Raw genomic sequence first — 24,835 nt, 5'->3', positions numbered from 1 at the left:
AAACGTTAACTCTGTTTTCTCCTTCACAGATGTTGCCAGACCTGCTGAACTTTTCCAGCAACTTTGTTTTTGTTCTGGATTGGTGTTGGTGTATTGGTAATAAAATGAAAGGGATATTTGACCAATCTATTCTAGTTTTTATCCCCACCACTGAAGGTGGGCAGAGGTAATGTTTTTGCCCTTGTTTGTTGGTCTGTTTATCAAAAAACAATATATGTCAAAAACTCATGAACAGATTTCAACTGTGAAACTTGGCACATAATTAGAAGAGCTGATTTAGTTTTGGTGAAGATGCAGATTCCGATCCTGAAATTTTCTTAAAAGATCCATTAACATTGGGAGATGAGCTGTACTGAGTTGTGATTATACTCCAAGCTAAGATCAATATATTTTTGGCCCCTATCGGCATCATGGCAGGAATTGAGCTTGAACATCAATTGTGATCTTATTGAAGAATGGCACAGCAGATTCAAAGGGCTGTATAGCTTACTACTGCTATTGTTTCTTATGTTCTCCTAGTTTTGTGTTAAGTAAAAATGTTGTACTCAGCTTTTTCCTTGCAAGTTCGAGCAATTCTTTTTAAAGGTAGCTGAGTTAGTTGATTTTTATTTTGAGGAAATTGACAGCAGCACTTGGTGCACACTATGCTTACTCTGAAGCCAGTTTCACTAGAGTCTTGAATGGTGCTATTACAACTCCCACCAAATGCCGTCCCCAACACGGATGCACGTACAGATGCTCATATGGGTGGGTGTGTGTGTGTGTGTGCGCGCGCGTGCGACACACACACACACACACACACACACACACACACACACACACACACACACACACACACACACACACACACACACACACACACACACACACACACACACACACACACACACACACATGAACTGCAATGGGCTAAATGCCAATTTTAGCTGGACCATTATGGCTTGTGGCATGTACCTGGTATGGTATTAGTGTGCACACAAAATGTGATTCACTCCATGTCCTATCAAGAAACAGTTGGATGCACTGGTTTCTGCAAAGCTTGTGGGCCCTGACAATTTTCCAGCAATAGCACTGAAACCCTGTGCTCCAAAATTTGCCGCATCCTTAGCCAAGCTGTTCTAGAACAGCTGCAACACCAGTATCTACCTGACAGTGTAGAAATTTTCCCAGGTATATCTTATGCATCTAAAGCAGAACAAATCCAGCCCAGCTAATTACCACCCCAATAGTGTACCCTCGATCCTCAGTAAACCGATGAAAGATGTCATCAACAGTGCCATCGAACAGCACTTGCTTAGCAATAACCTGCTCAGTTCAGGTTCCACTGGGTCCACTCAGCTTCTGGTCTCATTACAGACTTGGTTCAATTATGGAGAAAAGTGCTGATTTCCAGAGGTGAGGTGAGATTGATGGCCCTTGACATCAAGGTTGCATTTGACAGAATGTGGCCTCAAGGAGCCCTAGCAAAACTGGAGTTGATGGAAATCCGGGGAAAAACTTTCCGCTGGCTGGAATTATACTTGGTACATATGAAGGTGGTTTATGGTTGTTGTTCGGTCAACTCGGCTCCAGGACATCTCTGCAGGAGTTCCCCAGTGTAGTGCCCCAGGCCGAACTCATCTTCAGCTGCTTCGTCGATGACCTTCCCTCCATCATAAGGTCAACAGTGGGGATGTTCGATAATTTGCTCAAGTGCAACAAGATCTGGACAATATCAAGGCTTGGGCTGACAAATAGCAAATATCATATATGTGACACAAATGCTGGACAATGACCATTTCCAACAAAACACATTCTAACCGTTGCCCCAAGACATTCAATTGTATCACCATCACTGAATCTCCCACTATTAACATCCTTTAGGGTTATCAGTGACGAGAAACTGAACGGAACTGAACTAGCTATATCAATTCTGATGCAGGTCAGAGGCTAGAAATCTTGCAGTGAGTAACTCACTTCCTGGCTCTCCAAAACCTCTCCTCCATCTACAAGGCACAAGTCAGGAGTGTGATGTAATACTCTCCACATGCCTGGATGAGTGCAGCTCTAGAAACACTCAAGAAGTTTGGCACCATCCAGAAGAAAGTAGCCCACCTGATTGGCGCCAAAACCACAAAAATTCAGTTCATACATCACTGACACTATGTAGTAATAGTGTGTGCTCCATCTACAAGGTGCACTGCATAAATTCACAAAGGCTTTGACAGTACCTTCCAAATCCATGTCCAGCACCATCTAGAAGGACAAAGGTTACAGATACATGGTGAAAGTGCCACTTGCAAGTTCCCTTCCAAGCTACTCCCCATCCTGACCTGGAAAGATATCGCCATTCCTTCAGTGAGTCAAAATTCTGGAACTCCCTCCCTAAGGGCATTGTGGGTGCACATACACCAAATGGACAGCAGCTGTTCAAGAAGGTAGCTTGTCACCACTGTCTCAAGGGCAATGAGGCAATGCTGGTTTAGTCAGCAACACCACATTCTGAAAGTGAAATTTTAAAAAAGCACACCGTGTGTTACTTTGGACTTTTCGGCACTTGTTTATTGTCTAATTTTCCAGTTTCTAAAAGGATGTAATAGATTTGCAGAGAATCATCAATCTGCTGTATATTCACAGCAGCCTCACTCATCACCCAATGTGGCTAAGTAAATGTATTTTTTCTTTCATGTTAGTATCTAGAGGAGGAATATCGTAAAGGGGCTCAAGAAGATGATCCAATGCCTCCTGTACAGCCGTATCATTATGGGTCTCATTACTCAAACAGTGGAACAGTCTTGCACTTCCTAGTTAGGATGCCACCATTCACCAAAATGTTCCTGGCTTACCAGGGTAAGATCTAACAAACCAATGAGTAGCTGCTGCTCTCATTAAGAGGTGCCGTATAGGATTAAGATGGAAACAGCAACATGCAGTCCAGTAAAATATCAGAGTTTGAAAACTTTGTAAATATTATAAAATACATTAGAAATATATATGTATCCTGGATTTCGAAGGCATTAATGAGAGAATTAACTAATATACTCTTCCTCAAGTATCTAGCAATTTAATTTGCAAAAGAATGTACATCTCCTTTTGCTTTTTCTGTTGGAGCTCTGTGTCATTATTGGAGTTTTGTTATCTAAATTCCAAAGTTTTGGACAATTTGAAGTATTAAGTCACCAAAATAAGGTCAGTGAAAAGAAATAATTACAAGCAAAGTAATTTATAGGATGTTGGTGATAATGTTTTTACCTGAATGATTGTGCAAAATCTTAAGTCTGTTCAGTCCTAGAGTTAAGTTTGAAATAGTTTCTGAAGTGTGTATAGTTCATAAGTGTGAAGTAATACAATTTAATAGAATGGGGGGACATTATAAACAAAACAGCATAATATAAAGGGATGCAGAAACAGAGAAACGAATGCAATCACATAAACGAATCTATCAAAGTGACGGGACAATACAAGAAGGCTGATTTTAAAAAAAGGTGTATGGGATCCTTGGCATTAGAAGTAGAGGAATAAAGTGGAAAATTACTGCTTAGGGCTTATCTTAAGTATGATGCCCATTTCTGGACACAAAAATCAAGCCTGCATTGCAGTTCAGTACTGAGGAACTATTGCATTGTTGGAGGTGTCATCTTTCAAACAAGTCATTAAACAGATCCCCATCTACCTATTTGGTAGGATGCAAAAGATCCCACAGCACCATTTCAATGAAGACCAGGAAAATTATCCCAGATGTTCTAGCCAATGTTCATTCCTCAACCAACAAGGGGAAGAATGTTTTTTTAAAAAAAACAGAAATTGCTGGGAAAACTAGCAGGTCTGGCAGCATCTGTGGAGAGAATGCTGAGTTAATGTTTCAGGTCCAACAACCTGTCTTCGGAATGGGTCACAGAAAACATATCTGGTTATTATCACATTTCTGTTTGTGGGAGTTTTATTAATATAAATTAGCTTCTGTGTTTCCTACATTACAACAATGAGTAGTTTTTAAAGTTACTTAATGTCTGTAAAACACTTTAAAATGACCAGTGGCCATAAGAAGTTCTATATAAATATAAGCTCTATCTTTTTAATAGTAATCCTGAATTATGTTCCGTGTTTAGATCAAAGTTTTGATATCCCAGATCGAACATTTCACTCCATGAATACTACCTGGCGCCTATCCTCATATGAATCTATGACTGATGTGAAGGAGCTCATTCCAGAATTCTTTTATCTTCCAGAGTTCTTGGTCAATAGAGAAGGTACATAATAAGCCTATTAGGACCTACAAGCCAAATCATATATGCAAATATCAGAAACACAAATTTATGTCTTGAATAAAAATGTATTGATTGGTAAAATCTTGCAAAACTTGCATGTTTCAATCATTTTTCATGGTGATGATATGCTACAATGAATATGTAATAAGTGTAATATGAGTAATGAAGTAGCACAAGGTCCTGCTATGAAGTATTCTTCAATAAAGTACTTAGAAATGTGATGAACAAGTCCATGCAGCACAACGAGGGAAGTCTTGTTCTGGACTTTTACAAAACAGTTGTCCGAGAGTGGGAGACAACTGGATCTGTTGAGCAACTTGATGACTGTTTTTAAAGCTATAGTAGGGAACTTAAACCCTGTGGCCATGTAGTTTTTAATGAAGAAAAAGGCTGTAAGCTATAGGAAGATTTTGAGGGACTCGGCAAGTGGGTGGAATAATTGCAACCGGAGACCACTCTGGTTAGGGGAAGATAATGTATTTGGAGAGATCTAAGACAAAGAAATAAATGCCAGAATACCAAGAATTGTTATAAGAATATTAGGAGACCTTAGAGCATATGTCCATTGCCCAGAACAAGTTGATAAAGCCGTCAATAAGATACGAATGTTTAATATAAGAGCTGGGAGGATATTCTAGAACTTAATACACATTATTTAGGCCACAGCTGGAGTACTGCACGCAGGTTTGGTCTTTAATAAAGGAAAGATGTCATTGTGGTAGAAAGGGTACAGCGTACAGAGAGGATTTATAAGGAAGTTGCCTGGTTAGAGATTTTCAATTCTGATTGTTTGGATAAGGTTTAGTAATTTTCTTTGCATAGAAGGCTGGGGTAGTATATAAAATTCAGTGACCTAGATAGAGTTAATAGAAAGATCCTTTTCCTCTTGACTGAAAGATCCATAACCAGAGATGTAGATTTCTGATGAGAGGAAGTTTCAAACAGTTCTGAGGAACATTTTCACTATGAAGGTGGTAATGATTTTGAGCTCACTGCTTGAAAAGGTAGCAGAAACAGAAGCCTTTATAACATTTAAAAATAATTGGATATGCACTTGAAATGCCATAATCTACAAGGCCAGAAGCAGGAAACCAGGTTTAGGTTGGATGGTTATTCCTCTACAGCACAAGTATGATGGCTTTGTGACTGTAAATTTCTATGATTCTGTGATTTTTTTCAGTGCTATAAGCAAAAGTAACAAGTTCTGTTTTGAGACCATGTCAAGTAACATTGCCATTTACTATCATATGATCTGTTTCTGTTGTCATAATCTAACTTGCAGTAAATCCCATTTGCCCACACCCATGCTCCCTGACCTACAGTGGCTTCCAGTCCAATATGCCTTGATTTCAAATTTCTTATCCTTGTTTTCAAATTCCTCCAGCTTTAGCCCTCTGTCTGTGCAAATTCCAACAGCCTTACAGATCTCTGCTTTTCCAATTCTAGTCTTTTGCACAGACCCAATTTTCTTCCCTCCACCATGGGAAGCCATCCCTTCAATTTCACCCTCAAGTTCTGGAATTCCTTCCCTAAACCGTGCTTCCCCTCTCTTTCTTTTAAGACATTCCTTAAAACTGTCATCTTAGTTCAAACTTTTGGTCACCTGTTCTAATATCTCTTGTGTATTTAGTGCCTTACTTTGTTTGATTACTCCCCTGTGAATCACCATGGGATATTTTACTATGTTAAAAATGCAATATAAATGCAAATTATTACTGCTGTGTCAAATGAATTTGGTTAGCTTTTAAGTTGATGAACTAGATGATGTTATTGCAATGATAATTAAATCATGCTATTCTTAATTCTTTTAACAAATGTAAACTTTGCGGCCTGTGAAATGATTAAATCCATTTAGAGTGGTAATATTTTGTTTCCCAAATACATCTTTATGCTGTTGATCAACGAATCACTATATGGCACATGTAGTAAACTAGGCTCTGTTTTCAGGTTTTGACTTTGGGATGCGGCAGAATGGAGAAAGAGTAAATCATGTAAACCTTCCACCATGGGCTCGCAATGACCCCCGACTGTACATTCTAATTCATCGCCAGGCCTTAGAATCAGATCATGTTTCCCAAACAATTTGCAATTGGATTGATTTGGTGTTTGGAAACAAACAAAAGGGCAGAGCTGCAGTTCAAGCTATCAATGTCTTTCATCCTGCAGTAAGTCTACACCCCTCTCAACTTACAAATCATTATGAACCAGCTATCAAATGTAAGGGGAGCTAAATGTTTTATGAACATTTGTCTTAAATGCCCTTAGTCATGTCATAGTATTAAGAATAGTTGGAAGTATAATGCATGCAGAAAAATACATTATAATTACATATTAAAAAGCACTGAAAATGAAAAGATATTGCATTTTAAAATGTTATATGGAGTGTAATTCATCTTCAGAGGTTGATTGAAGCACTTCAAATGCTTTTAAACAATTTTGTTTGATTTTTGAACTCCCTAAGGTGCATCTGCACATTGCGGCCAGAATTTGGAGGCCAACCATGGCAGCACGGTGGCTCAGTGGTTAGCATTGCTGCCTCAGCGCCAGGGACCTGGGTTCAATTCTAGCTTCGGTGACTGTCTGTGTGGAGTTTGCACATTCTCCCCGTGTCTGTGTGGGCTTCCTCCTACAATCCAAAAATGTGCAGATTAAGTTGATTAGCCATGCTACGTTGCCCTTGGTGTCCAGGGATGTACAGGCTAGGTGGGTTAGCCATGGGGAATGCAGGGTTACAGGGATAGGGTGGGAGGTGGGGTTCTGGGCAGGATGCCCTTCAGAGGGTCGGTGTGGATTTAATGGACTGAATGGCCTACTTCCATACTGTAGAGATTCTACGAACTGCATGAATAAAATTAGTTTCTCCTCCTTCTGGATTTGCATCATTTGTGCTCCAAAACACAACACTGCTCTATCTAGTTTGAAAATGTTTGGTTTTGTTTTGGTTAGAAGTAAACTATTATGTTCTTTGATTAGGACTGGTGTATATTTTTAAGGAAAAGTACTTCATATGCTAAGAGCTGAGTACAGTTTTCCCCAGTTTTCCAGATGGGAAGACAAACGACCTGCTCTTTTCTAATCGATGCTCCTTCCTCTCAATCTTTCTCAATATTTCAGGTCACAGTGAAATAATATGAAGAATGGTGAATTTTAACCTTGAAATTACTTCCATGTTACTACTGTATATATTGCATGCACGTTATGAAGCAAGGAATTGGGATAACTGGGTAGCTCTTTCAAAGAGCTAACACAGGCATTTTGGGGGTTAAATGGCTTCCTATGCTAGATGATTGTATAATAATATAGTATGGAGATCATGGTGTGATTTTTATCTTGTCTGTATTTATTACTTTAACATATTGTAGTTTTCTTCTCAACTGATGTGATATCTGTACTAATAATTGGCAGTTACGATTTGAGAATTGATTCACTTGTAAATTGGACAAATGTTAATCCATTGTTATACTGATTGATCAGTATAATACATCTGTGAGTACCACCCAGAACAACTGCTGCAACTGGGACTTTTAAGGGAAACTTTGCATGGAGAGAGGGAAATAAGTTTACTGAAATTCAAACAGAAAATGCTTTAAGTAGTCAGCATTTCAGACACAACTTATGGAGAGAGAAACAGTTATTGGACTGAGTTGTCCAGTTGGGTTGCAATCCCAATCGTCAGCATCTCCAATCTCAACCACATCTCAGCTACCTATATTTGACCATGGTGGGACTTTCACCATGATCATCCTGCGGTCATTAAATTAAAAGGCCACCTCTGGAAGCAATGTACATTTAAGGATGATGGGAAGACCAGGGAAGCAGGCCTGTGATATCTGCCTGGGAAACTTGCTGAAGCCTTGCAAAAAGTTTTTATATTAGAAAGGTGAGCATAGCCACACTGTCTGGCCGTCATTGTAGACGGAAACCTCTCCACAGGTTTGCTCATTGCCACAGCTGTGGTCTTCATGTTTGAGCAGGTCTGTGCTGGGGTGAGTGACAAAGCTGCTGGTCTTTGTTGAGGGGTCGACATCAGGAAGATCCGAGTGATGCCATTACCTTTCCTCCAAATGGCTCATTAATGGGCCTAATTGTCTATATGGTACTGATTTGGCCCTGCTTCTAGCAAGATCATCCAGAGATTGAAATGTCTCAGGTGGCCGACCTGAAGATCTACATCACAAATTTGCTCATAGTATCTTTTCCTAACCTGCCTGTACAAAACTGGGAAAATTCAGCACATTGTTTCAGGTCAATGACTTTTTCATTTCCAGCCAGTTTCCATTACGATGATTGGCGATCTCTGCTATCTCTTGTGATGATGCTGTGGCTTTAAGAAGTTATTTTGTTCTTTTTTTCAAAAGGGAGGATTTGAGACAGGAGATGAGCTGGCTCGTGAAGGCCCATGAAGTAAACCAGCATGGGAGGCCTTGGTTTTTTTTTTTTTAAAAGTTGAAACAATAGAAGCAGCCTGGCTGGGTGTGGCCAGCCCTCTCAGACCAGGATTTCTAGTTTTTTTTTTTTTTAGTTTTTAGGTTTAGCTTTAGGCAGTTGCTGTTGGAGCCTCAACAGACTAGAAGCTCCTGGAGTTTTGGAGAAGTAGGACTTATCCTTTTCTCTCCTCAGTTACAACTAGAAACTGGAGTTTCTCTGTGCTGTTGGGTTACCTGTGAGCCAAATATATTTTTCTGAATTTGCCTTTTTGCCAGGGGACGTGTTTATGGGATGTTACTATATTGGAACAGTTAATAGTAATACTTAACTGTATTTGTTATTCGGTTAAGTTTTCCAGTAGAGTTATTCTAAGTTCATTCTTTGTTGTATTTTTAACTATAGTATTTAAATAAATTGTGTTTTGCTTAACATCAAGTAGTTTGACCAGTTGAATTGCATCTGCAACACAGCGTGTTATGTTTGCCTTTAAAATAAGAAAATGTTAGGGTCTAGGCTACCTTAAAATATTTTGAGGGGGGTCTGGTTCAGTCCATAACACCCTGAATACACCTTGATATTTAGCCAATCTTAGGTTGGGATCATGGTGCTCCTTCACTGGTGGGCTGCTGGCTGGAGAAGGACCTTCCTGATGCACTATACTGCCAGGTGTATATGAGATTGTACTGACACACAATCAATCAAAAAACATAATAAATTGAAATAGTCAAGAATATAATAAGTACATTTTCTTCAGTTTCCTCTTAATGTCATGCCCTTCATAGAACTGATCTTTGCATTTGAAGACCAATAAGAATAGGAGTAAATGTTATTTGATTTTATAATTATCTTGATTCATATTTTGTGATAGACATACTTTGGTATGGATGTGTCAGCTGTTGAAGACCCGGTTCAAAGACGAGCCCTGGAGACTATGATCAAGACCTATGGGCAAACCCCTCGGCAGCTCTTCACAACCACCCATCCATGCAGACATGGGCCTAGACACTCAATGGAGGGGGAGCTGCCTGCAGCTATGGGTCTCCTCGTGCAGTTTGCTTTCAGAGAGAGCAGAGAGCAAGCCAAGGAAGTTGTCTACCCGGTATATAGCCTTGTCTGTTCTAAGTGGTGTTTCAGTTTTCAAATTTAGAAGCAGTTAAGTTTTCCTTAGAATTTCTTATGGAATAGGCATGATGGCCCAGCTGTTCTTACCCTGCTTGTCAGTTTTAAATGTTGTATGTATTTGTAATTACTCTGCTTTTCAATAGAAAATGCATCTCTACTGTTTAAAACAAAAATGATTATCCCACAACTAGTCTTTTAATTCTTAGTGAACTGAGCATTTTCCAAATTGTTTGCTTTCTCTGTTCCCTTTTTTGCTAGGTTTCTTTTAGATTGGTTATATAATTTTATTCAATGTGAACAAATGATTATCAATTGATACATAGATACTTTGTTCTTCAAGGTGAAGAATTTCCTTCATTTAAAACCCTGATAAAATTTAAGCAGCTAATTGTCAATGATATAGTTTCCAGGCTTGGTGATTATTAGTAGCATAATATTATTAACCATAAATGAGCGTCCTTTTCAGATAAAAATGCTTGGAGGTCTGCAGGAATTGATCCATTGTTTATTCTAATGTGTGGCCTCTATCTCAGAGTCCTCTGCCATGGATTCAAGGACTGAAGTGGGGCGAGTATGTGGGATCTCCCAGTGCACCAGATCCTGTAGTTTGCTTCAGTCAACCCCATGGAGAACAGTTTGGATCGCTATTAGCATTGCCAACCAGAGCTATTTGTGGTCTGTCGAAGAAGTTTTGCCTTATGATGATATACAGTAAGGAGCAAGGTATAGAATGGATTTATAACTTTTCTTCTCTGCACAAATATTTCAGGAATTTATACTCAGCAGAAAAGCAGGTCATTCAGCCGAAGGCCCTAAGTGGTCTAGACTTGGGTTTATGCACCACTCAAGCCGCCTCCCACATTTTCTTCATCTGACAGTATCAGCATGTCCTTCTTTCTCACTCTTGCATTTATCTAGCACCCCTTAAATGCATTTTGCTGTTTGCAACAACTATCTATATGGTAATGAGCTCCACTTTAAAACCACATTCTGAGCTGCTTTTGAAATTATTATCCCTAATTTTGGTCTCTTTCCCCCCCGCCCCCACAACCCACAGTTGTCAGTACATCTCTCTGTATTGTAGCCTATTGAACCCCTTTCATAATATTAAGTACCTTTATCAGGTTACACCCCACCCATCCCCAAACAAAATGTCTCTTCTATGAAAAAAGGCCTCTATCTTTAGTTTTTCCTGATAGTTATACTTTCTCAGGTCTGACATCTTGTCTGTTTCCAATTTAATTTTAGGTGTTCGGAGTATGCACAGTACGGACATCCAGTGGTCTGCCATTTTGAGTTGGGGTTATGCCGATAACATGCTAAGACTGAAAAGTAAACAAAGTGAGCCCCCCATCAACTTCATCCAGTGCTCTCCCTTACATCAGGTATGAAGTATATTCCATAAATTAGGCCTTTATTTTAGTTTTCAAAACATTTGGAACTTCCTCATTTTTGCTTTTTAATCAACCGTGGTAAAAATAAGGAAAAAAGACGTGTAACAGAAAATGGATACTTTTAATGATGACACATACCAAGTTTATTTAGGGAATTTTTTTTAAACTGGTACAAATTGCTTGATTCCCCTCTTACCTGTCCACTGAAAGTATTTACAGCAACGACTTCTCTTCATGTACGTATATCATTATCTTCACAATCCTTCCTCTTACCCAACATCAGGCTGCTCCCTTGCAACATCATTCATACACATAGACACCTAAGGATGTTATTCTAAACCTTAATAAATCACTGGTTAGGCCTCGGCTCTATACTGTGGGCAATTCTGGGAACACATCTTTTAGGAAGGACGTCCAGGTTTTGGAGCGGATTTACCAGAATTATCGAGAGATGAGGGCTAAGTTCTAGCTTAATGCCTTTCTTGACATAAACACCAAAGCCAATTAGAGCCAAATTGCCAACTAATCAGTATTGTTTTCTTCCGTAGTTCAAATTATTGTGACAGAAATTTAGCATTCCTGTTTTTGCCTTGATGAGTGCAAGACAAAAAACTTCGGCAACTTGTATCTCTCTTCAGCAATATTCAAATTCAATATGAGGACTACTTAAAGACCAAGGATTATTCTCCATGAAGCAGAAAAGGTTAAGGGAAAGGAGCTAATGCAGGTTGCAAATTAACAAGGTTTTTGATAGACTAAAGAGGGAGAAACTGTTTTCATTAGCAGAAGGGTTCGTTAGCAGAAAACACGGGTTTAACATAATTCATAAAAAGAAGCTTTAGTGACCTAAAAAATTGTTTTATGCAGAAAATTGTTATGATCTAAAGCTCTGCCCAAAAGCATCATGAAAGCAAATCAATAATTTCGAGAAGAGTTGGATATATGTTGGGGGGAAAAAAATGCAGGTTTATGGAGAAAGAGTAGAGCATGGGATCAAAAGAATAGTGCATTCATACAGCCAGCATAGGAATGATAGGTCAAATGGCCCTTTCTGTGTTGTCATTCTATCATTCTATGAATTTTCAAATGTACCTTGATGATACCAAACATTAGCTCTGCACTAACCACTCCACTTACATGGCTTTTCACATAGTCATTGTTAATATATCTAATCTTTTGATAACATGCTGAACAAAAGACAGATGACATATAGATTCAAAACTTTTATATTTTACAGAAGTTCATAATCAAATTATATCTTAAGAGAAATATCTTAGGATTATAGTCTCATGTCGAATCTAATTGTAAATCGTCCATTCAATGGCTCCTTTTCAGGTTACAAGTTGTGCATGGGTGCCTGACAGTTGTCAGCTCTTTACTGGCAGTAAGTGTGGAGTGGTTACTGCATACTCTAACAGATTTACCAGCAGTATGGTATGTATACAAAAACATTTTTTGTGTGTGTGTGGGGTTACAGCCTGCCAACTGTTTGATTCATTTAGGTTTTAACATGATTATATGCCTGTAATTATTAGAGAGATTTCTTACGGTTCTACTTTAGGCAATTATTGCAACTATTTGAAAAGGTCACCTAAAAAAATTTTACTTTCTTTCGGAATTTTATTAAAATCAGAATACCATTAGCCATGGCTGTGTTGCTATCACTTTTGCTTAGGTCTTGAAGATGTTAAGAAGACTTATCTTTGTGTCATCATGCCTCCTTTAGTTTCTCCACCCCACCCCCCCCCCCCCAAAGTATATGATTCTTGTAAATCCTAACCAACACTTCCATACTCCTTGACCTTCCTACACTTACAAGGCTTGATTCCCTCTTAGATGAGTCTGCGTCTGTTGGCAACTGCTGAGAGACCCATCTAGGTTCTCATCACTAATTGCTTACAGGCAACCATCTAACAACTCTAATCTACTCTCTCCCTGACCTTCCCACTCAGCCCACATCTCCTTCCCAACTCATTCCACTTACTCTAGACCTTTGTCAATGGATGAGCTATCACTGCTTTTCTCCCCATCTTCCTCCAGAAAGTTTATTCATTCATGAACAACATCCTTGTAATCCATGAGCTTCATGTGGGTGATTACATCAACATCATGGCCATGATTAAAATATATCTGAGGGATAATGACATCATTCTTCTAGGTGAAACACCCATGCTTGTCTATACCTTTCCCGTTTTACCTCAACCAGACAGCCGAAATAATGGCATTGTTCTTATCACCAAGTCTCACTATGGTCTGTTCCATTAGTCCTCCAGCACATTGCCCTCCTTTGAGGATTCTGCCTTATTCCACTCCCTCACCTCTCATTTAAAGATTGGTTCTTTAATACACACTCAAGTACCATGTTATTTTTCTCATCCAAATTAATTTCAACCTCCAATTTAATCATTATCCTCCAGTACTCCATGAATCTCTCCATCCATGTAAACTCTCAGACCCCAATTCATGCCATCCAATTGGCCTCACCATCTCTTAGCCTCATTATTTCCATTGTATCAATCATATGTGAGGTCATCACTAACCAGTTTCTTATAAAGCACTCCACCTGCATCCCACTTTGTCTACCTTCTGCGTCTGTCCCTGAAAATCTGTTTCTACCTTTACCGAATGCTGATTGTCTGTCCTATAGATCTCCAGTCAGCATAACATTTCTGAAGCTAATGATCTGCTTAGCCATATCTTCACCTCAACTATGATGTAATCATCTTCATTAAAACCATTGCACTTGCTGTCCGATCCTGGCCATTCCCCTGGAACAGCCTTCGTCTGCACTCCCTTAAATCCAAGGGATGTAGACTAGATGCAGGCTGCCACTGTGACACAAGATCCTCCTCCACTGTTGTACAATTTGGCACTGACTTATCTACTCTGATCCCACTTTCCATCCCAAAGCCTTGAATGTTATGACACTTGAAGTGTTCATCCAAGTACCTTTTTAAAGGTTATGAGAATTCCTGTCTCTACAGCCCTCCTACGGAGTGCATTCCAGATCCCCGCCTCCCTCTGGGTAAAAAGCTTTTTCCTCAAATCCCTCTAAACCTCCAACCCTTCACATGAAAATTTTAGCCCCCTTGTTACTGACCCTTCAACCAAAGTTCCTATCCACCTGTCTATGCCCTTCATAGTCTTATATGCATCAATCAGGTCCCTCCTCAGTGTTCTCTGCTCTGAAGAAAACAACCCAAACCTATCCATCCTTTCTTCATAGCTAAAATGCTCCATCGAAGGCAATATCCTGGTGAATTTCCTCTGCATTCCCCCAAGTGGAATCGCATCCTTCCGACAGTGTGGTGACTAGAATGACACACAGTATTCCAGCTGTGGCCTAGCCAAAGTTGTATTCAGCTCCAACACGATCTCCCTGCTCTTTTATAATCTATAAAGGCAAGTGTCTCATACGCCTTCTTAACCACCTTGTTAACCTGTCCACCAGCTTCAGGGATTTGTGGACAAGCACCCAAGATCCCTCTGTTCCTTTGAGCTTCCTAATGTGCTACCATTCATTGAGGACCTCTTGTCTTGTTACTGATTCCAAAGTGCATCACCTCACACTTTCCAGGGTTAAATTCCATCTGCCCATGTGACCAACCCATCTATATCTTATTGTAACCTAAGGCTGCCTTACGTATTAAAAACTCAGTCTAGTCTGTGTCATCTGCAATCTTAGAATCCCCGGTCCCCCACACACGCACAAACATGCCCACACAAGCACACACACGCGCGCACATTCTCAGATATAGAATGATAAGGAATCCAGCATTGATCTCTGTGTCATGGACATCGGCCTCCAGTCATACAAACAGCCTCTACCACCACCACCTGTCTCCAACCACTAAGCAAATTTTGGATCCATCTTGGCAAGTTACCCTGGACCCCTCAAGTGCTTTTATCAGTCTCCCATGTGGGACCTTGTCAAAGGCCTTGCTGAAATCCATTTAAACTACATCAACTGTACAACCCTCATATACAAGATGATCAGAGGATTAGATAGGGTGGACAGTGGGAGCCTTTTTCCTCCGATGGTGATGGCTAGCACGAGGGGACATAGCTTTAAATTGAGTGGTGATAGATATAGGACAGATGTCAGAGGTAGGTTCTTTACTCAGAGAGTAGTAAGGGCGTGGAATGCCCTGCCTGCAAAAGTAGTAGACTCGCCAACTTTAAGGGCATTTAAATGGTCATTGGATAAATATATGGATGATAATGGAATAGTTTAGGTTAGATGGGCTTCAGCTTGGTTTCACAGGTCGGCGCAACATTGAGGGCCGAAGGGCCTGTACTGCGCTGTAATGTTCTATGTTCTATGTACATCCCTGATCCAATTGGAGAATTCTCTCCAATAATTTCCCTATAACTGATGTGTGCTCAATAGTCTTAATTCCCTGGTTTATCCCTACCACCCTTCTTGAAAGGTGGAACCACGTTAGCTGTACTCTAGTTGTCTGGCACCTCCATTCTGGCCAGGGAGGAATTAAAAATTTGGATCAGAGCCCCTGCAATTTCTTCCTCCCCTCTCATAGTAGTTCTCTTCTCGTTCCTGCAAGGTTAGCTCTAGTGTATCACCACCTATTTCCATCTGTGTACTGCCACTTGGTACCATTTTTGAAAATACGTCAATGTTCCACGTTGCACTCCGACAACACCAAATCTGCCTTACCATCACTCTTGACCTCTCTGCTGTCTCTAATATTGTCAGACAGCTTATCAGTTCTGCGTCACTGGATAAAGAGAAATTTCCTTAAATTAACTATTGGAATGACCAAAGCCTTTGACTCTGACCCCACCACAAACTCTGTTCCCTGGTCACTGATTCCATCAAGCGTCTGAGGCGGAATCAGGCTCTTTTACAATTTGGTGTCATATTTTACCATGAGAGAACCTTTCAAGCACACATCTGCAACACGTCATTCATTTCCAGATCCAAAGGATCACCTGACTTCACACCTGCCTCAATTCATCTGCTGCTGAAACCCTTATCCATGCCTTTGTTACTGCTAGATGAGCTTATTCCAATGAAGTCCGAGCCAGACTCCCATCTTGTACCCACTAAACTGAAGTCAGCAAAAACTCTGCAACTCATGTCTTAACTCGGGCTAAATCCTGTTCTCTCCATGTGTTCACTGACTACTGTGACTCCCAATTAGCAACGCTTCAGTTTTGAAATGCTCATCCATGATTTTTAAATTTCCTAATAGCTAACCCTCCCAAATTCTGTAATTGTTTCCAGCCTGACGTCCCTCTCCCAGTATCTACACTTCTCTAATACAGTGATGTTGAGAACTCTCAATTTTAATTGCTCCACCATAGGTGACTGCGCTTTCAGTTGCTCACGTCCTCAAACTCTGGAATATCTCCCCCTACATGTCTCCCCTTCCATTTCATCCTTAAGACCTATCTTTTTGACTGAACTTCTGTTCGTCTGCCCTTAAAACGCTGATGTGGCTTGTTGTATCTTGTTATTAAAACGCTTATGTAAAGCAGTTTGGAGCAATTTATTACTTTAAAGACCCTGCATAAATGCAAGCTGTTGTTGAATCAGAGGATTGTGTGTTCCAGCCATGCTCCAATACTTCATGTATTCTAGGAGACGCTGTCAATGCAGTACAGCAGAAATGCTGCACTGTCAGAGGTGCTGTCTTTCAGATGAAAAAGTAAATCAAGAACCCTCTTGAAATTCTTTAAGATCCTATAGTAATATTAAAAGAAGAATAGGGAGTTCTTCCAGGTGCTTTGGCTAATATTTATCCCTCAAATGAAAAACGTAGAAAGAGATTATCTGATGGCAGTTTGAACTATTGAAACTGTCCGTGCATTTCCTATATTAAAACATTGATTTTGCTTAAATTTTTAGCAAAGATTTTTAGCTCAGGTTGTGGATGAGGTTGTTGACTTGCTCGCCGAACTGGCTTGTTTTTGTTCAGACATTTCGTCATCATGCTAGGTAACATCATCAGCGAGGCCTTCGATGAAGTGATGTCGTTCTACTCTGCTTGGAATTTATACTGTCCGGTCCACTATGGTGAGTAGTGTCATTTCTGGTTTTGATCTGTATGGGTTTGTTATATACAAATCATACAGATCAAAACCGGAAATGACACTACTCACCATAGTGGACCGGACAGTATAAATTCCAAGCAGAGTAGAACGACATCGCTTTATCGAAGGCCTCGCTGATGATGTTACCTAGCATGATGACGAAATGTCTGAACAAAAACAAGCCAGTTCGGCGAGCAAGTCAACAACCTCATTGATTTTGCTGCTTAAGTATTTAATTGACCGTAACGCCTTATGAGATGTCCAGAGGCAACATAATATGATATGAAAGATTTCTCCCATGTGTTTATTTCTTACTGTGTTTGCTATGTAGTGATTAACATTAGTGCAGGATAGTGCACCGATAACTCACTTTGTTTGTATTCTTCAGTCTTCAGAAATTGAAGTGGAAACAAAAGTCCACTTATATGGGCACACTGCTGAAGTAACGAGTCTGTGTGTTTGCAAACCGTACAGTATTCTAATCAGTGTCAGCAAGGATGGGACCTGCATTATATGGGATTTGAACAGGTACGTAAACATCCTTTAAACTGCTACACCACATATTTAGGTATTTGATGTAGACACATCTATAACAATGAGTGAGAGAGAGAATGAGAGGAAACCTTTTACTCAGATGGTGGTGAATCTTTAAAATTCTCTACCCCAGAAGTTGTGGAAACTCAGTCTTTTAGTCTTTTGAGTATATTTAAAGTAGAGATTGATAAATGTTTCATCATTAATGACATTAAGGCTTATAGGAATACTCTGGGTAAAAGGAATTGAACTATTCTATCAACCACGTACAGGTGCAGGCTCAATGACGTCTCAATGGCCAACTGATTTTTCAATGAATGAAAAATGGGTGTTTGTGCACGGGAGGAAAGACGGAGAGGAGGAGAATGAAAGGGAGGGGTGAAGTTTGGGAAGTAAAGAGGGAAGATTATCAGTGGGAGGAGAGATTGTAAACCAGGAGATGACTATGACATTGATTAGAAGGGATAAAATAGAAAGCAAAGTAAGAATGAAGGGAGCGGGAGAGTTCAGTTGGGTGATTGTGTTGAAATTCCACCTTAACTGGGGACGTTGCTGTGTGCATTAAACACTGGGAGGTGGTGGGTACTTCAAATGCAGTACTTATCCAAATAATTTTAGATGTATTAAGGGCTTCTGCCTCTACCCCCTTTCAGACAGAGTTCCAGACTTTCACCCCTTCTGAGTAAACAAGATCTCTTCTCCCCTCTAATTCTTCTCCCAATTACTTTACATGTTTGCTCCTTGGTTATTGTCACCGTTGTTAAAAATAGTCCCTCCCTATCTAGGCCCTTATAATTCTGAAAACCTCGCTCAAATTTCACCTCAAACTCTCCTGTTTCAAAAAAAAAGCCCTCCAGCCTATCCAGCATTTCCTCATAGCCAACGTTCTCTTTTCCTGACAACACCCTTGCAAATCTATTTGTTTTTTTATATCCTTATAATACGGTTACCCAGTAATTTATAACATGCTAAATTGTGTAATAGGTAGGGATACTTCACCATGACTCTAATGCAAAACTTAAATATGTCTACAATTGTAACTTTGTTTGAAGACAGTGAATTGTGAAGTAGTTATTTACAGCTGTTGAGAACTTCTGTCTCTGCTTTCTTTGTCCTGCAGGTTGTGCTATGTTCAAAGCTTAACAGGACATAAAAGTCCAGTGACAGCAGTTTCTACAAGTGAGACAACTGGTGATAGTGCAACAGTTTGTGATTCTGGTAACATATCCTTCTCTATTCGTCAGATTATGGATACTTAGTTGTTATTTTTGACAGAGAATGCAATGTGAACTGTTCCCAGGCTAACATTGGCTTATTTTAGCCATTTACAGAAGGTTCTATAAATTATGTGGATGTGATTCTCCATTCTGACTCCTTTCCCTTCACTTCAATGACAAATCTCAAGAATGATTGATTGCCATTTAAAAATTGGAAATGTCATGATGATGTGACAATGGCACATTGGGATAGTTCAACGGTTATATTACTCTGAAACTGGCTGTTGAAAAGGATCAGGAGAAACCTTAAATAAATATGAAATAAAGTGCAGAATAAAACCAAAGGAAAAATCATTAACTAGCCCTTTGTTGAAACACCTTTGTTTTCTCCAAGGATCCATGTTAGGTTTCCTGAGACTTTTAGTATCAGTGAGCACAGCAGTTTGTGCTCTGTAACTGTTACCCTGAGAAATTATTATAATTGTACAATTTTTTTTCCAGTTGGTGGTGGTAGTGACCTGAGGCTGTGGACAGTAAATGGAGATCTCAGTGGCCATGTACATTGTCGAGAAATAATCTGCTCAGTAGCTTTTTCCAATCAACCTGAAGGTGTATCTGTCAATGTTATTGCTGGAGGGCTAGAAAATGGTGTGGTAAGGTCAGTAATATACTTCTCTACTTAAGCTGTAGCTGTCTTATATTTGTGTGCCCATTCCTAGCTTGAAATAGAATGTCTAGGATTAGGCACAAACAATTAGTTTAGTAAATTCTGAAAATATAACTTGTTCCTTCAGAGTGAATACCCTGTAGCACATCTGTAATATTTGAATAATTAAAACTCTTCCTATCAAGTATTTACCTCCTCCTTATGAAATTAAAGAAAGCATGTTTTGATAATGGAGTCTTAATTATCTCCGTACTTTGATCAAGTAATCCTCTAGGTTCCTCTAACTGTAAAGTACATTTGGTCTTTGCTCCATGTGTGGAACACAGAGGTATCTAAATAATAAATCACCCAAAAATATACTTCCTTAACTCTTTGCCATTTGCATTGTAATGGTTTACAGGTAGATATATATATGAATACTTACGTACATGTTGTGTTTCAGTTATGTGAGGATTATGTTATGGTCCTGAATTGCCAAAAACGTGATTGAGCAGTTCTGAGGCACACATTTTCTTGCACTGGCAGCCAATGGTGTTGAGCTGTGTTGATGTTTGCATGGGAATCACTATCTACTACTCATCTCCTTTAAATAGGCTACTGTGCAAAAATGTTTTGGCTTGCGTGCGTATTTGGTCGGGATTTGTAAAATCTAGTGAGGAAGTTGTACTGGAACAGAAATGTTTAATTGTTATTGTACAAAACCGTAAATAAAACTCTGTATTGAACTGATACTTGTGATACTAAAGCATTGATGGTCCAACTATTGGGCAGTATTCCAGAGAGAGATTGATGAGAGACCTTGAGCCAGTTCCTGTGAACACAATATCCAGATCTGGGCTGACGAGCGGCAAATAATATTTTGTTATGCAAGTATCAAGCAATGACCATCTCCAAAAGGAAAGGCACTCCTCTTCTTGACATGCATTACTATCTAATTCTCGATCATCAACATCATATTCACCAGAGTGCCATATATTGTATTGGTTCTTAATTAATACTTTGTTCAAAAAGACAGGGATAATAGAGGCATTGCAATCAGGAAGGAGAAGTGAGAAATTAACATAATGCAGGTCAGTTAGCCCACGGTTTACAAGTGGTGTACTGCCACAAGGTGAGAAGTGTGCCACCAAGTTTCCGGGAAGCAGTGCCATTTTACCTGAGCATCAAGGTTGCATCTGTGCTTCCAATCTCCACCAGAGTCTGTGTCTATTATTGAAGGCAGTATTTGCTGACGCCAGGTGCCCCCGTGCACATTTCCAGAGCCTCCCCAGATCAAAAGGCTCTGCGCCTACTAGCGGGCCCTGGTTTCCCGCTAACAAGGTAAATTGCAATTTGCTCTCATCCATTCTTCACAGATAATAGAAATAGTTGAATTGAGCAGATTTTGAAAATGTCTGTGTTCAGCCAAAGACAGTGTATTTTTACCAGTGGATTTGAAACACTAATGTTTCTGATCCTTCTTTACCTTATTGTGTGCACTGTGTTGCAAACTTCCTCCAGTTAGGCCATACCCCTCTCCTCCTCTCTGTATTTATTTCTGAGCTTCCTTCCCCCTCTCCATTTCTGAAGAAGGGTCTTGACCCGAAACTTCAACTTTCCTACTGCTGTGATGCTGCCTGGCCTGCTGTGTTCCTCCAGCTCCGCACAGTGTTGTCTCTGACTCCAGCTCTGCAGTTCTTACTATCTTTAATCGAAAGAAGATTCATTTATCGAAGGAAGCAGGTGACTGATTAACATAACTGCAGGTTTTGAGGATGCTTCAAACAGGGTCAATAAGAGTAGTATGTTTGATGTAGACTGTATGAAATTTAGCAAGGCTTTTGTTCATGTTCCACAAGGGTGTGTGTGTGTGGGATGGGGTGGTGTTGGGGACTGTGACATTGATGGCACAGTGGCAAGTTGGTTCTAACATTGACTCAGACAAAGGAAAGAAAGGGTAATGCTTATTGGGAGATTATTTCCAATGGAATTGTACATGGGATCTAGATCACTTGCTTTTCATGATTTATACCAGTGATTTGGGGTTGAATGTAGGGATTATGGTTAGGAAGTTGACCCACAAATTAGCAGTGTAGCTTTTATAATAAAGGAGAAAGCTGTAGACGTGGGAAACTATAGAGGGTCCTGTCAGATGAATGGGGCAGTAAAAAATGGGATGCTCAATTCACAGAAGGTTAAAGTAATATACTTGGGGAAGACTAACAAGGCACAGAAGGAGACGATTTGACTCATTGTGTTTGTGCCAACTCCATGCAACAGCAATTCACTGACTGTCACACTCCTGCCTTTTCACCGTAGACCTGCAAATATTTGATAATGACACAATTATTTTTTGAAAGCTGTTATGGAAATCCTCTTCCACCATGCTTCCATGTAGCACACTCCAGGTCCTAATCACTCACTGTTTCCATATATCTCCATTGCTTCTTCTGCCAGTCATTGCCCCCTGACATAATTCTCTGACTAATGGGAACATTTTCTCCCCACCTTTCCTGTCTAGACATTTCATAATTTTAAAGACTTCTATCAAATATCTTCTTAATTTTTCTCCAAACAGAATAGCCTCAGTATCTCCGATCCATCTACATAACTGAAGTTTCTCATCCCCAGATTCATTCTCAAGAATCTTTTCTGCACAGTCTCTAAAGCCTTCATGTTTTTCTAAACTATGGTGCTCAGGACTATGTTGGAGCCAAGTGAGTGTCTTGTATAGGTTTATCATAACTTGCTTACTTTTCTACTCCATGTCCAGAATCCATTATTCCACCAGTCTTTGTCCTTTTGAAGTTTAATGTTCCTCCTTACAGCTCTCAAATGTTACTATGTTTTGTATCATCTGCATGTTTTGACATTGTGCCCTGTATATCAAAGATAGATCATTAATATCAAACAGAGCTGGAGTTGAAATACCTACTTCTGAGCAACCAACCATAAACTTTCCTCTAGGCTAAATAACAGTTGTTCATTATGACTGTTTCTTATCAAGTTGACCAACTACTGGAGTTCTTGAAAAAAGATGACCTTTTAACATTAATGGGGGGAGTAAGCACAATACACACGGCAAGGCACTACATTTGAACTTACGCAGTCATAAACTAGAGATTCTACATTTATTTGCAAAGGATTCACTAACTCAGCAATTTAAAGTTTTCTTGTATCCCAGTTAATTCAGAAGCTCTTTGTTTACAACTCTATTCTCCCCCACCTTGGAATGTCTCCCTCTTTCTTAGTGCCTCCTACTCTCCCCAAACCCCATTGCAGCCCTCGATCCACATTGCCTCCAAATCTGGCAGTTGGAAGTGCTAGATGCAGCAAAAGGTTCTTTTCACCCCTGCAAAGGCCCCCACCACCACCTCTTCTAAAAATGGCTCCTCATCCCAGTGCCAGCAAAAATCAGCATCTGGCTTTCCATCCCAGCATTAACAAAAGCTGGCACCTGACTGTAAGACCATAAGTGCAGGAGCAGGCCATTTGGTTGTGCTGCCATTCAACTGGATCATTGTTGAGCCGATAACCCTCGAGTTCGCTTTATTGCGTTTTCCCCATGACCTTTGCTACCTTTCCTGATTAAAAATCAACCTATCTCAGCCTTGAATATGATTAATAACCCAGCCTCTGTAGCCATCTGGAGTAAAGAATTTCACATGTACAAGTCTCCGAGAGCACAAATTCTTCCTCATCTGTCTTAAATGGGGGACTCCTTACCCTGACGTTTTACCCTTTGGTTCTAGACACCCCCACAAGGGGAAACAACCTTGTCAAGCCTACTAAGAATCTTCTCTTCTGAGGAAGGGTCACTGGACCGGAAACGTTAACTGATTTTTCTTCTCAGATGCTGCCAAACCTGCTAAGCTTTTTCAGCAACTTCTGTTTTTGTAAGAATCTTTTCTGTTTCAATATGGTCACCTCTCATTCTTCTAAATTGTAGTGAGTAGAGGTCCAACCTACTCAACCTCTCCTGGTAAGAAAAGCCTTCCATATAGAGTCAAAGAGCTGTACAGCATGGAAACAAGCCCTTTGGTCCAACTCATCCATGCCGGCCGGATATCCTAAATTAATCTAGTCCCATCTGCCAGCATTTCGCCCATTATCCTAGCAATAACCATTTGGCTCAGCCTATTCAGCCTCTCCCTATAGCTCAAACTGTCCAACCCTGGCAACATCCTTGTAAATCTTTTCTGAATTCTTTCAAGTTTCACAACATTCTTCCTATAGCAGAGAGACTAGAATTACACACACTGTTCCAAAAGTGGGCTAAACAATGTCCTGTACAGCCACAACGTGACCTCCCAACTCCTATACTCAATGCACTGACCAATAAAAGCATGCATACCAAATGCCGCCTTCACTATCCTGTCGTCTTGCCACTCCACTTTCAAGGAACTATGAATCTGCACTCCAAGGTCTCTTTGTTCAGGAACACTGGCCAGGACCTTACCATTAAGTGTATAAGTCCTGCCCTGATTTGCCTTTCCAATATGCAGCACCTCAAATTTATTTAAATTAATCTGTGATCAACAGAGTGAACCTTCTCTGGATTGCCTCCAATGCTAGTATTTTTTTCTTGGGTAAGGGAACTGAAACTATTCACAGTATTCTAGGTGCAGTCTAACTAATACCTTGAATAGTTTTAGTTAGACATCCCTATTTTTATACTCCATTCCATTTGCAGTCCCTATTGCCTGCTGAACTTGGATGCTAGCCTTTTCGTGACTCATGGATGAGACCCCACAAATCCCTCCATGCTGCAGCTTTCTGCAGTCTCTCTCCATTTAAATAATGCTCAGCTCCTCTATTCTTTCTACCAAACTGCATAACCTCTCATTTTTCCACATTAAATTTCATCTGCTAAGTTTTTGCCCACTTGCTTTAACCTGCCAATAGCTCTCTGCAGACATTCGGTCATTCTCAATACTTGCCTTCAATTGATTTTTGTGACAAATACAAACTTGGCAATAGTACATTCACGTTAGTCATCCATATTAATAAATGTTGTAAATAATTGTGGTTCCAGCTCTGTTCACGGTGGAAACTGAAAGAACTGCGGATGCTGTAAATCAGGAACAAAAACAAAGTTGCTGGAAAAGCTCAGCAGGTCTGGCAGCATCTGTGAAGGAAAAGACAGTGTTAACGTTTTGGGTCCATTGACCCTTCCTCAGAACTGTTCTGAGG

General features: G+C 40.0%; 1 protein-coding gene across 1 annotated transcript in view; it reads left to right on the top strand.

Moving 5' to 3' along the window:
* lyst (lysosomal trafficking regulator) overlaps window positions 1–24,835 on the top strand; it is a 327,516-nt gene that overhangs the window by 293,458 nt on the left and 9,223 nt on the right. Inside the window, exons 38-47 of the mRNA XM_048597088.1 lie at window positions 2,673–2,829; window positions 4,089–4,229; window positions 6,195–6,412; window positions 9,544–9,774; window positions 10,331–10,520; window positions 11,046–11,182; window positions 12,527–12,625; window positions 17,634–17,773; window positions 18,900–18,997; window positions 19,498–19,654. Coding sequence (XP_048453045.1) covers window positions 2,673–2,829; window positions 4,089–4,229; window positions 6,195–6,412; window positions 9,544–9,774; window positions 10,331–10,520; window positions 11,046–11,182; window positions 12,527–12,625; window positions 17,634–17,773; window positions 18,900–18,997; window positions 19,498–19,654 — 1,568 coding nt within the window. The remainder of the gene's footprint in view (window positions 1–2,672; window positions 2,830–4,088; window positions 4,230–6,194; window positions 6,413–9,543; window positions 9,775–10,330; window positions 10,521–11,045; window positions 11,183–12,526; window positions 12,626–17,633; window positions 17,774–18,899; window positions 18,998–19,497; window positions 19,655–24,835) is intronic.

The sequence above is a fragment of the Rhincodon typus genome, chromosome 5 (assembly GCF_021869965.1).
Source record: "Rhincodon typus isolate 14 chromosome 5, sRhiTyp1.1, whole genome shotgun sequence".
Taxonomy (NCBI): Eukaryota; Metazoa; Chordata; class Chondrichthyes; order Orectolobiformes; family Rhincodontidae; genus Rhincodon; species Rhincodon typus.
The sequence above is the reverse complement of the archived record's forward strand: the minus strand, read 5'-3'. Positions and strand labels throughout refer to the sequence as shown.